At 44.2% G+C, this 13,556-nt stretch overlaps 1 protein-coding gene across 1 annotated transcript in view; it reads right to left on the minus strand.

Moving 5' to 3' along the window:
• The window catches only part of LOC147445137 (biotin carboxylase 1, chloroplastic-like), a 107,558-nt gene that overhangs the window by 66,247 nt on the left and 27,755 nt on the right, over positions 1 to 13,556 (minus strand). The window contains exons 8-13 of the mRNA XM_086527603.1: positions 2,771 to 2,860; positions 2,629 to 2,688; positions 2,376 to 2,561; positions 2,200 to 2,292; positions 962 to 1,043; positions 762 to 868 (exon numbers count right to left, since the gene is read on the minus strand). Of these exons, the coding sequence (XP_086383729.1) occupies positions 762 to 868; positions 962 to 1,043; positions 2,200 to 2,292; positions 2,376 to 2,561; positions 2,629 to 2,688; positions 2,771 to 2,860 (618 nt within the window). The remainder of the gene's footprint in view (positions 1 to 761; positions 869 to 961; positions 1,044 to 2,199; positions 2,293 to 2,375; positions 2,562 to 2,628; positions 2,689 to 2,770; positions 2,861 to 13,556) is intronic.

Consider the following 13,556-nt stretch of genomic DNA (forward strand, 5'->3'; position numbering starts at 1 on the left):
AATGTATTTGAATGGTGCAGGGTTTGAACTTTTACTTGCAGAAGACATACAAGCACTAAACCCACCCCAACACTATGGTACTCTCCCCTCTATATGAAAAGGAAAATTGACTACAGCTCTGCAGTTGTTTCCCTTTTATGCAGGTTTTTTGTTATCCTTGTTCGGCCCCCCATACGGTGAAAAAAATTATTTCGGTTCTAATGTTCCTGTTAATTTAGACAGCGACAATAACCATCCACTACTAGTGGCAGTACTCTATCCATATGGGTATAGGTACCGAAGTCTTGGTGAGTCATGGTGAAGCCAGTTTTATTGCACATGAAGAAATAAACCCTAGTCTTCAGATTCCAGAGATATAAGCTTTCACGCAATTTGGTATTTCATACTTTAAGCATGGCCCATGAAAGGCTCACTGAATCTCACTTTTCCGAGAAGGGAATCATAGCTGGGTGGAGCGACATAATCAGAGTATATGTGGCTGTCCATTCTCACAAAGGGGCCAGGTTTTCTGTATTCCTTGTTTGGCCCCCCATACGGTGAAAAAATTTATTTCGGTTCTAATGTTCCTGCAGCTACAATAACCATCCACTACTAGTGGCAGTACTCTATCCATATGGGTATAGGTACCGAAGTCTTGGCGAGTCATGGTGAAGCCAGTTTTATTGCACATGAAGAAATAAGCCCTAGTCTTCAGATTCCAGAGATATGAGCTTCACGCAATTTGGTATTTCATACTTTAAGCATGGCTCACTGAATCTCACTTTTCCAAGAAGGGAATCATAGCTGGGTGGAACGACATAATCAGAGTATATGTGGCTGTCCATTCTCACAAAGGGGCCACCAGGTGGCAGATATCCTGTGATTCTACCTGGAATACAAAAAACGCCACTGAGAAATGAACTGCAATTTGCAAAACAACAGTCCTGATTAGACTCGCATTTCCATAGGCTGAACTTGGCACCTGGTCCTGGCCTGAACCCTTGAAAGGCATCTTCTGCATTGATACGGCACTCAATAGAATGACCCTTGAACTTGATATCCTCCTGCAAACAAACGCATGAGTAGCCTTAGGTGCAAACTTGTTGACTGCACTATCCGTTAATTTAATACCTCTACCTCTGGTTCTTTCCATAAAACAAAATCAGGAACATACTACCATGCAGTTGAAGCACTAAATCCCATGGAGGCCAAATAGCTGGAAAAGGATTGGAGAATGATGAGAATCTTTTTTTAATACCTCACACTGCATGTCATAAGTCAAGTCCCCCCACAGAGATGAAATCCAGGTCACTTGAAGAATGATTAAAAAAATTTCTAATACCTCAAACTGCATGCAGCAAGTCAAGTTCTCCCAACAGAGATGATAGTACAGGACATTATAAAAAGACTTTGGCAAGGTTCCCTGGAGGCTTAGCAGCCAAAACAGAAGGAGAGGGGGCTTTTGAAAGGAAGAAAACTTGGAGCAAGGAAAGGAAAAGAGAAGTGTGTGTGCATGCGCTTGCCATTAGCTTTGGCCTATCCAAGAGAAGCATATATTCTCTCTACGGGTGGTATATGTCATGTTGATGATGTGGTGATGCAGATGGTTTGGTTCTTTCTTATCCTGCAGCTGTGAAAAATGGTGTTAAGAATACATCATCCACCATTGTGGGAAGCTATTAGTAAGATCCTTACACCTTCTCAGCCAATTCTCCACTTGAGATTGTGGTGAGGTTTTGTGTGTGTGTGTGTGTGTGTGTGTGTGTGTGTGTGTGTGTGTGTGTGTGTGGATTTTGGCTTTTTGGGATGCTTCGGTCACAGCAATCTCAGTTTGCGGTGTTCTTCACCTGGGTCAGATTTTGGACTATGTGGGCCATCTGGCATCATAGGAACTCCTTAATGTTCCAGGGCACTCTTGTTGACCCCTTTCCCTATTTCAAATTGTCTCTTGGTCAAGCACTATATTTTGCCTATGACGCTGGAGACATCACTCTTGATACCTACAGGATTTATTTCTTGTCTTGAGGTTTCCCACTTGTAAATTAATCAAGCAGATTTACAACAAAAAAAGTGTGTGTGTGTGTGTGTGTTCTCGCCCCGCGGGGGGGGGGGGGGGGGGGGGGGGGATTCACTCTGCTTGTGGCGAAATGAAAGTCCAGAATCTTAACAAGATGGAATAATAATTCACAAAGAAACTACAAAGCTTCACTGACTATAAACCTGAGAAAAGCGAAGCTTCTCTCCCAAAGCCACACGTATCTGCTCTTCGATCAGGTCAGTGGAGGATATCATTTCTGTTACAGGGTGTTCAACCTGCAAAGAAACGTTAAAAAATCTCTTTTCACCTGTTTCTCTGTAAGCCCCAAAAGAACCCAAAGAATCTTGATAATTCCTACCTGTATCCTTGTGTTCATCTCCATGAAATAAAAAGATCCATCTTCAGAAAGAAGAAACTCAATAGTGCCCACTCCAACATAGCCGATCGATGTAGCAGCTGCCACTGCAGCATCTCCCATAGCCTGTCTGAGCTCTGTTGTCAAAGCAGGGGATGGAGCCTCCTCTAAAAGCTTTTGATTCCGCCTCTGAAAGACAAAGAAGTAAAATAAGGGGAAAAATTTTGAAGGAAATCAAAATCACCATAAAACAAACCTGTATGCTGCAGTCACGCTCTCCAAGGTGTACGCAATTTCCATGTTTGTCTGCAAGAACCTATGTGTACAGAATTTTACATTGGCAGGTTGAAGGAGTGGAATGTAGTATGCAAAAGAATTGCCAGGTAGATTTCATCCACCTGAAATTCGATATGTCTCGGATTTTTTATATACTTCTCCAGATAAACTCCATCATTGCCAAAAGCTGCACCTGCTTCACTTTTAGCTTGCTGCACAAATCAAGCCACCCAATCCAGTACCAAGTTACCATAGAGAGACACTTGCATGAAAACGGGCACCATCCTTTTGCAGTAACACTAATAGTTGTGGATCCATGAGGTACACCATATGGGCAAGAATAGGCTTCAACATGCAGCCACTAACTGGAGACAGTCCAAGGAGATTTTATCACAAACTGATGTCGTGGCAGCAGGCGGACAGATAATGTGGCAGCAGGCAATACCGATTTCCGGAATTTGTGCCGGCATGCTGACGTGGCAGACAGTACGGATTTCTGCGTTTTGCGCTGATAGCTGCTAACGTGGCAGGCTGTACGGATTTCCGCAAATTACGCTGACTGCTTCTTGGCGGTTTATGGAGCCCATTGCTTTTTGGGGATTTTTGCTTTTAAGTTTAAGCTTTTGGATCAAGTTGCTTTTGAGTTTAACAGCTTTTGGGGCTCTGCTTTTGGCATCCCTTGTAAGAATAAAAGAGCCCTAAGGGCCTCACTTCTCAGAGCATCTGGACGCAGAGTCTAAGAGTGGAGGTTCCCAACGGGAGTTGTGACTTTGCTCGCGCCAGGGTTTGAGGCCAATACCTCTGGGCACAGAACTACGCCGGCGGGCCATGTCGTCTCGAATTAAACTGTGATTTAAAGTTTTGAAGTGTTTTCAGTGAATCTTTCTCTCGTGTCGCGACAGATTCTAGACCTATGGTGCCCAAGCCTGTGTGACAGATTTGGGATCTGATATACTCACGGAACAACAAATTAAGACTTTATAAAAAAAAGCTCAACAAACATCAATTACTTTGACAATGTGTAAAAGCAATTTGTAAGAAAAATCTCCATTACTGCGAAATTTGGCAAGGCACAACTCAACACAGACCAAGTCCCCAAAAAAAGTCTCTTTGATTGTTGCAGCCAAGGTGGCAGGCCGCAGCAGATGTCTCTTGGTTTCCATGGTGCTGCCTTCAAATAGATAAGATGCTCCCACCATCTCCTCTTGCTACCTTCACGTTTATTTAGTATAAGTCATTCACGTTGTACATATTCTGGTAGTCTACAGGAATAATCTCCAAAACAATCAGATCGTCCAAAGTCGACCCTCGCCACGATGTCTTTCTTGTTTTGGTTGCATATTTCCTTGTTGTTTGTCACACCCTTTCTTCTTTCACGAAGAAGGACCAGTAGAAGGCTCTCAAGCCTCTCCCCAAGTCCACTTGTTGCAAAATAGGAGCGCACAAAATATCGATAAAGTTAAATACATAAGTAAATAATTTATTACAAAAGTCCAATTGAAGGGGGGGGGGGGAATAGAGAGAGAGAGAGAGAGCGTGGTAGCAGTACAGATTTTCTAAAATCGTGCTGGCTGATTTTCAGCATGAGCTTTTGGACCAGTTGCTTTTGAGTTTGAAGCTTTTCATGTAATTGTTTGAGAGGCCAAGGGCCTTTAAATTTGTGTCATGGGCTCATTCTTTGGCACACTTCTGGGTGAAGGTGCAGAGCGTGGAGTACCGGCTTGTACTGAGTTGAAGCAATATAAAGAAATACACGAAAGGGGCGCCTTGGAGGCCCAGTGTGATTGCTATATCATTGGACTATCATCACCGCCACAAGAACACTGTCTATCAAGGCCTGTTTCAACTATTCAAGAGCTTATGGACCATGCCACAGTCGGCTACAAATTTATGGAATAAATATAACCCTAATTTTGGTGCAAGTTTCGGGACGGAAGCCGAGTCAACTTTCAAGCTCGCCTGATGTCGAGAATGCTTTTTTGGTTTCAATTAGCAGTTTTATGAATTTTGTTTGAGAACTTGTTTGATGATATTGTTTCGAATTTGTTTGAAATGGATGGTATCTGTTTTGAACGTGTCTTGGTGCCAATTTGAATTGTTGGACTCTGGTTTCAATGCTTGGTGACTTACCCCCGAGTGGAGTAGTGAGAAATGTTGTTTTGGTATTGTCCGAACCTCAAACGACGCAAACGGGATGTCTAGGGAGCGTTTCATCGTATGCTTGAAGACCTCCGAACGACACAAACAGGATGTCTGGGGAGCGTTTGGTTGTATGCTTGAACCTCCAAACGACGCGAGCTACGGTTTGGGGGGGGGGGGGGGGGGGGGGGGGGGGGGGGGGGGGGGGGGGGGGGGGGGGGGGGGGGGGGGTAAAAGGCCTCTATATCTCCCGTCCCGGACCTTTGTAGGTTATGCGGGAGGAGTTGTCACAAACTGATGATGCCGCATGACCAACTAATAAGTTGTTCCAACTTATGGACAACTGCCAAGGGGCTCTAAAGGGACACCTAGGCATTGAAATAATGCGTAAAAAGCTGCTGACGTGGCAAGTTGTACGGACGGCCGTAAAACACGATGACTGCTGACGTGGCAAAACTATACGAAAATTCCGCCTTTTACGCTGCTGACTTTTTATGGCAGCTTTTGGACCAAGTTGCTTTTGGAGTTTACTGCTTTTGGGGCTCTACTTTTAGCAACCCTTGTAAGAATAAATAAGCCCAAGGGGCCTCACTCTTCAGGACATCTAGACGCAGAGTCTGAGAGCGAGCACACGCGAGAGTTGTACTTTGCTCAAAGATTAAACAAAAAGAAATATCGAAAGGGACGCGAGTTGTCACAAATTGCTGACGTGTCAGGCCCCTGAAGAACGGAGCCGACTTGCAGATCCTGGCGGAGGGGCCTAAAATCTAGAAGAAGCAGAAGAAGTTTCACCAACACACAGAACCCTAGAAGAAGCAGAAGCAACAGAAGAGTTCCCACCAACTTATGAAACCCAGTCCGATGGGGCCCAAGTGACCTAAAGATGTTAAAATAAAGCAAGACCAGCGTGCACACACACACACACAAGCTTATTGCGTGGAGACTGATGACGTGGCAGGCGAGTACAGAATTCCGGATTTTGCACTAACTTTCTAACGTGGCAATCTGTACAGATTTTCGCGTTTCGCACTGACTATGTTGACGTGGCAGCCTGTACTGATTTCGGTGATTTACGCTAGCTGATTTTCAGCGCCAGCTTTTGGACCAGTTGCTTTTGAGTTTCAAGCTTTTCATGTAAACTGCTTTTCAAGGCCAAGGGCCTTTAAATAAGTGGAGAGGGCTCAGTCTCTGGCACTCTTCTGGGTGAAGGTGCAGAGCGCGAGTATCGACATTGTACTGAGTTCAAGTAATATAAAGATATACCGAAAGGGGCGCCAAGGTTTGGGGCCAGTACTCTATGGGATGGAACTTCGCCACTCCCCGTGTCGTCTCTCTCTTTCAATTCAGTTGTTATTGAAGTGCTTAAAGTTGTTCAGTCTATTCTTTTCGACACCAATCTTTGGGGCCAATCTCTCTTGGCACATAATTACGCCGGGTCGTGTTGATTTTCTAATTGTGAAGTAATTCAAGTGAATCTCTATTGTGTCGCGATAGAATCTAGACTTGGAGTGTCCAAGTTTGTTACAGTGGTATCCTTATTAGCTGATCATGCCGCGTCATCAGTTTGTGACATACCCCCCTCTTGAAAGAATTATAATCGCCCTCGATTGATTCCATTCATAAAATCATACAAAATACTGTCAGCATAGCAGTTTCCCTGGGACCCAAAGGGATATCAGTGACTCTATTCAATCCACGTAATCTATGACAAGGGAGCGGAGTAATTCCCCTCTTGTGCAATCCATGTGCACCAGATTCAACCCTGATCTGCGGGATCTCTCGAAGTAGACGCAGCTAAACCGAATGCTTCAAGGTAAAGTTACAAAATCTGAGGAGTATCTGCTAGGTCCTCCTCCATCCACTTCGCATCCAATGCCGCATAGTTCTTGAATTTAACTAAGAACTGCCGAATCACTTTACCTTTCACTTTTCTTTCCTTGTGTGCCAAAATCTGTTCAGGAACAAGTATCTCCTCGCTCTCTTTCACTTCGGGTTGCTCATCAGGCTCGCCATCAACTGGCACCTCACCTTTAAACGGTTTCAAGAGACTCACATGGAATGCATTGTGAATCTTCCAAGTATCTGATAGCTTGAGTCAAAAGGAGACATCATTTATCTTTTCTTTAATCTAGAAAGGCCATAATACCTCATGCTAAGCTTTGGAAAAAGCTGCTCCTTTCCCTTTCGTTTCCTTAGGCATGCCTTTGACGTAAGAGCACCCAATCGTCTTCCTTTAGTTTCAAGTCTCGTCGATGTTGATTTGCTGCCTTCTTGTGTCATACTTGAGACTTCTCTAGAGCCTCACGGACCTTGGCAAAAGCAGTGTCCAAGTCCCTTGTGTACCGATTGGCTTCAAAAATCTTGTCTTTACTGTTGAGAAAGGGTGGAACCTTCTGAGCACCTTGAACTATCTCAAACAGCACCTTTCCCGTTGATGAGAGAACCGTGTTATTGTAGGCAAATTCCACCAAAGGCAAAAAAAAAATTCCCATTGAGTCTTCTGATCAGAGATGTAAGACTTCAATAAATCCAAAACAACTGAATTTGCGATCTCAAATTGCCCTTTGTCTGCGGGTGGAATGATAACAAGAACTGCAACCACGTGCCAATGTTCTCCCAAACAGCTCTCCAAAACAAACTCGTGAATTGGGGATCTCTGTCGGAGACGATTGTCTCACGCATGCCATGTAACCAAAATATTTGTGCAATGAACAGTCGCGCTAAATGGTCTGGCTTGACTGTTTTCTTCACTGGAATGAAGTGAGCTTGCTTGCTAAATCTGTCAATGACAATCCAAATGCCATCGTGCCCACTCTGTGTCTTTGGGAGATCAAAAATGAAATCCATTGCAATACTTTCCATGTGCGGGTGGGAATGGGTAAAGGTTGTAATAATCCTTGTGCCTTATGCCAGGCGAGTTACCTCCATCTCGTCCTAAGGACCACACTATTGATCCGATCCCTGGAACCACACCACCGAACCGCTCGCCACCTTACCGTGTTAGATGAGCCCAAAATGAAGAAATCATGAACCAAGTGAAAGACCACCTTAAAAAGGGTCTCATCCAATCTAGTACTTCGCCTTACTCTTCTCCGGTTTTATTGGTACTAAAGAAAGACGGATCTTGGAGAATGTGCATTGACTATAGAGCTCTCAATAAAATTACCATCAAGAACAGATTCCCGATTCCAAGGATCGATGATATTCTTGACAGACTTCAGGGATCCTGTCACAAACTGGTGACGTGGCAGTGCCACCAAATTCACACACAGCCCCTGCTGATGTGGCTGCTGCGAAAAACGCGCCGCAAATTCCGTCGGAAAACGCACTGACAAGCTAACGTGGCAAGCAGTACGGACCTCCGCAGTTTCCACTGACATGCTGACGTGGCAATGTACGGACGCCCATAATTTATGCTAGCTGCTTTTGGCTGGCACATTTTGAGCAAAGCTTTTGAGTTTGAGATTTTGGGGCTCTGCTTTTGGGCAACCCAAATATGTTTGTTTGGCCCTCATTACTGAGAGCATCTGGACGTAGAGTTTGAGTGTGAGTTCCCACAGACTCCCTTGTACTTTGCACACAGATTAATATAAACAAAAATATCAAAAGGGGTGCCAATCTTTGGGGCCAATACCTCTTGGCACCGAACTACGCCGGGCCGTGTCGTCTTGTGTGAACTGTTTTAAAGTGAGTCTCTGTTGTGTTGCAGTAGAATCTAGACTTGGGGTGTCCAAGTTTGTTACAATGGTATCAGAGCGCGGGCGATTTCTCTTCTACAGGGAAATCCGATCCTTTTCTCGCAACACTTATGGATTCCAACAAGAAGACTTCTTCTGCATCTGCTAATGCGGGAGGAGATCACGAACAAGATTTTGATGATTTAACAAAGGAAGAGAACGGGCCACCTCGGCCTACTCAGTACGAGCTTCAAAGAGATGGAATGTTGACAGCAGGTTGACGAGAGCACGAAGCAGATGATTAAATTTGCGAAGGATCCTCAGTTTGCAAAATTTTTGTCTCAGCAATCCATCGCAGAAGTGCACACCCAGTGGCAGAAAGCCACAGAACCACCCATCAAACCGGCAATCAAGAAACCTCCTTCTCCGAGGATGTTTACAGAGCAAGAATTACAGGAGGTGCTTCAGACATAGATCAGTTGGCTTTTGGACGCGAACAATCAATCCAAAAAGCAAGTGAAAAAGCACAAGGGGACTGACTACCCTGGTTATTTGGGCCGTCGATCTTCTTTTGCATCTGCAAGAAAGCAGAAGAAGCGTGTACGATTTGAAGGACTACCTACTTCTTCTTCTTCTCTTGTTCCGACGGTTCTTCTAGCTCTTCTAACTCGAGTGAGGAGGACAGAAAAGGAAAAAGCAGAGCAAAAAGTAAAGCTTTGGAAAGAGCACGAAAAAGGCAAAGAAACCCAGATTTCGCCCAGTTTCTGACAGTTCTACTGAGGAGTCATCCTCTGACAATTCGGACTCCGACGACCATATGTTTTATGCAAAGAAGAAGCATTTTTACAGAGCCAACCAATATGACTTCCTTGAAGACAAAGAGAAAGAAAGAAAAAGAATTCAAAGACGGTGGACAATCGATTAAATTTGAATCCTTTTCTGGGTTCCAAGATGCTCAATCAACAGTTTGACATAGCCTTCTCTGGAGGGCACTACTCAGAGCACTCCAACATTAGGAGGGCTACATCTTTCTTCATAGGAAATGCTCGAACATGGTGGTCCACTCTTCTTCTAAGAAAGGAAGCTCGAGTTAAGTGGTTGAAATTCAAAAGGCTTTATATTTCTTCTTGGCTAACTCGCGAGTATGAACGAGATATACGAACCGCTTGGAACCATCTTCGGATGACCAAGGGAGATTCTTTGGACGCTTATTGTGAGAGATTTTCGAACTCTTTTCTACCAACCTCTTCATTTAAGAAGGTCTATTTTAAGGAACAGATTGATCGCTTTTGCTACGAACTCCCTACAGAGATCCAAGACTACTGCCTAGAACAAAAGTCAAATTCTATTCAAGAATTGATGGGTCATGCAAAACGGGGTTTCGCAATACATTCGGGAAATTTGACTTACCTGAGATCTTGACAGAGAGAACCCGACAAACCTCTAACAATGAAAGTAGAAAGAGAAAGAGTTCCCAAGAAAAGAAAGATAAGGATACACAACCCCGGCTCACTCTTCGAGAGGGCCAATTACATCAAATAAGGGAAGTGTTTTGGTTGCGGGGAACATGGACACGTCTCCGCAAAGCGCCCCAAAAAGGCACACCAAGAACAAACTGAAGACAGGCCAGAGAGTTCGAGAGCAGCAGAGGAACGTGGCAGAAAAGACAACATGAAAGCAGACTGGCACCAGGTTGCATGGGCACTGACCCAAGCCTGATTGATGAAAGTACAGAACTTTGCCAAGCTTGGGGCAAAGTGAAAGATCAAGAAGCCTTGATTTTCTTTGATGGAGGAGCCAAGGCCAACTTCATTTCACCCGAATTGGCGGCACGGCTCAAGATTACACCCGATAGGATGGGACCACCAGCAGAGGCAGTTCTAGCGGCACCTGGACAGGACATAGCCATTACACCTGTCATTGGCAAGCGTCGGTTGCATTGTCAGGGGTATTTGGGGCACGAGGACTTTCACATAATGCCCTTGGAAGGTTGTGACATCCTCCTAGGAGTCCCTTGGTACCATAAGAACGACGCCGTGGTCGATTATCGGGCAAAGAAAGCGACTATGACGAATGAAAAGGGCCGAAAATTTGTACTTGATGTAAAGTTGAAGGGCGAGTCCGTCCCTATTGTATGGGCTTTGGCCATTTCCAAATTAATGAAATCCAGTCTCTTTGATTACTCATTCTACTTGAAAGAGTTAAATGATGAACACAAAACGAACATGTCCGAACTTGATAGAGAACGCCAAGATTTTCTCCACACTCATGCCGATTGCTTCTCTGAGGGCCTGCCAGGCGAGTTGCCCCCATCTCGACCTGAGGATCACACTATTGATCTGATATCTGGAAGCACACCACCGAATCGGCCACCTTATCGTGTTAGCCGAGCCCAAAATGAAGAGATTATCAACCAAGTGAAAAACCTTCTGGAAAAGGGTCTTATCCAGCCGAGTACTTCACCCTACTGCTCTCCCATGTTGTTGGTTTTAAAGACAAACAGATTTTGGAGAATGTGCATTGATTACAAAGCTCTCAATAAAATCACCATCAAGAACAGATTTCTGATTCCAAGCATCGATGATATTCTTGACCGACTACAGGGATCCTCTTGTTTCAGCATGATTGATTTCAAAATTGGATATCATCATATCCGAATCGCGCCGGAAGATGTCTACAAGGCAGCCTTTCGGACGAGCTTCGATTTGTATGAATGTTTGGTGATGCCTTTTGGCCTTACCAATGCTCCAGGGACTTTCAACCGAATGATGGATAGGATTTTCACAGAGTATAGATCGTTTGTCGGCACTTTCTTTGATGACATTATAGTCTTCTACAAGGATGAAGCAGAACATAAACACCATTTGCTACAAGTCTTACAGGCATTGCGAGATCACGAGTTAGTTATCAATGCCAAAAAGAGTGAATTTTTCTTGCCGGAGATACAATTTTTGGGACACAACGTCTCAACGGCAAGAATACAAATGGACCATGCCAAGATCGAGACTATACGTGATTGGCCAGATTTGAAGAATGTTCATGAAGTTAGAAGCTTCTTGGGCTTGTGTTCTTACTACCGACGCTTCCCCTTTGCACATTTTGACACAGAAAGGAGTCCCTTTCTTGTGGGAACCCACAGAGGTGACTGCCTTTCAAACACTGAAAGAGAAATTGACTACTAGACCAGTATTGACTTTGCCGGATTTACAAAAGTCATTTGAAGTATATTGTGATACTTGTGGTCGTACTCTGGGAGCGATCTTAATGCAAGAAGTCCATGTGATTGCCTATGAAAGCCGATTTTTTTCAAAGCCAGAATTGACAGCACAAATTTATGAGAAAGAGCTTTAGGCAGTGATCCATGCTCTTACTCAGTGACATTACCTACTCGGAGCCGATTTCACAGTGTTCACTAATCATCAGAGTTTACGCTACTTCTTGTCAAAGAAGCAGCTTTCAGAAAACCAGATATGGTGGGCTAACGTTTTGTCACAGTTTCACTTCCAGATTGTCCATCTTTAGGGACAGAAAAACATGGTGGCAGATGCTTTGTCTTGGAAGCAGTTAGTCTTGGCTATTTCCGCGATTCATCATAGAAGCTTCGAGGACATGGTTCATCAGTACGCCACAGATCGAGATTTTTCAGATGTATTCACTCGAATAAAGAATGGGGAGGTAGTAGCGGGATATTCCATACGGGATGGCTACTTGATAAAGAAAACAATGTTGTGCACTACACAGTCGTTGAGGAAAAAGGTTCTGACTGAATGCCATTGTCCACCTTTTACGGGTCACCGCGGCATCGACACCACCTTGAGAGGTGTGGAGTGTTACTTCTTTTGGCCGAGACTCAAGAAAGATGTTGACGACTTTGTACGCAGTTGCTTGGTATGCCAAAAGGTCAAGTTTGACAGGCATAAAGCACAGGAATTGTTAACTGCCTTTACCCATTCCCACTAGCCCCTGGGAATTTGGAAAGTATTGCAATGGATTGCATTTTTTATGTCCCGAAGACACAAAGTGACACATTTAGTAAGCAAGCTCACTTCATTCCATTGAAGAAAACAGTCAAGCCGGATCATTTAGCAAGACTGTTCATTGCACAGATTTTTAGATTACATGGCATGCCTGAGACAACAGTCTCTGACAGAGATCCCCGATTCACGAGTTTGTTTTGGAGGGCTATTTGGGAGAACATCGGCACACAATTGCAGTTATCGTCATCTTTCCACCCGTAGACAAATGGGCAATCTAAGATTGCAAATTCAATCGTATTGGATTTATTGAAGTCTTACATTTCTAATCAGTAGACTCAATGGGAAAATATTTCCCCTTGGTGGAATTTGCCTACAATAACACGATCCACTCTTCGACGGGGAAGGCGCCTTTGAGATCATTAAAGGTGCTCCGAAGGTTCCACCCTTCCTTAGCACGAAAGATAAGATGTTGAAGCCGGCCAGTACACGAGGGACTCGGACACTGCTTTTGCCAAGGTCCGAGAGGCTTTAGCGAAATCTCATGAAAGACACAAGAAGGCAACAGATCGACACCGTCGCGATTTGAAATTAAAGGAAGACAATTGGGTGCTCTTACGTTTTGAGAAGGCACGCCTAAGAAAGAAAAAGGGAAAGGAACGGCTTTTTCCAAAGCTTAGCATGAGGTATTATGACCCCTTCCAGATAAAAGAAAAGATTAATGACGTCTCCTTTAGACTGAAGCTGCCTGATACTTGGAAGATTCACAATGCATTTCATGCGAGTCTATTGAAGCCTTTTAAAGGCGATGTGCTCGATGATGGGGAGCCAAATGAGCAACCCAAAGTGAAGGAAAGCAAGGAGATACTCGTTCCAAAACAGACATTGGCACATAAGGACAAAAAGATAAATCATAAAAGGTAAAGAGATTAGGCAGTTCTTGATTAAGTTCAAGAACTATCTTGCATTGGATGCGAAGTGGATGGAGGAGGAGGACCTAGCAGATACTCCTCAAATTTTGGAACTTTACCTTGAACATTCGGTTTAGCATAGTCTACTCCAATGGAACCGCGACATCAGCGAGGGTGAATTTAGTGCAGCGGTTCTCCACAAGAGGG

Source organism: Adiantum capillus-veneris, chromosome 13, assembly GCF_014529385.1.
Source record: "Adiantum capillus-veneris isolate H3 chromosome 13, ASM1452938v2, whole genome shotgun sequence".
Classification (NCBI taxonomy): Eukaryota; Viridiplantae; Streptophyta; class Polypodiopsida; order Polypodiales; family Pteridaceae; genus Adiantum; species Adiantum capillus-veneris.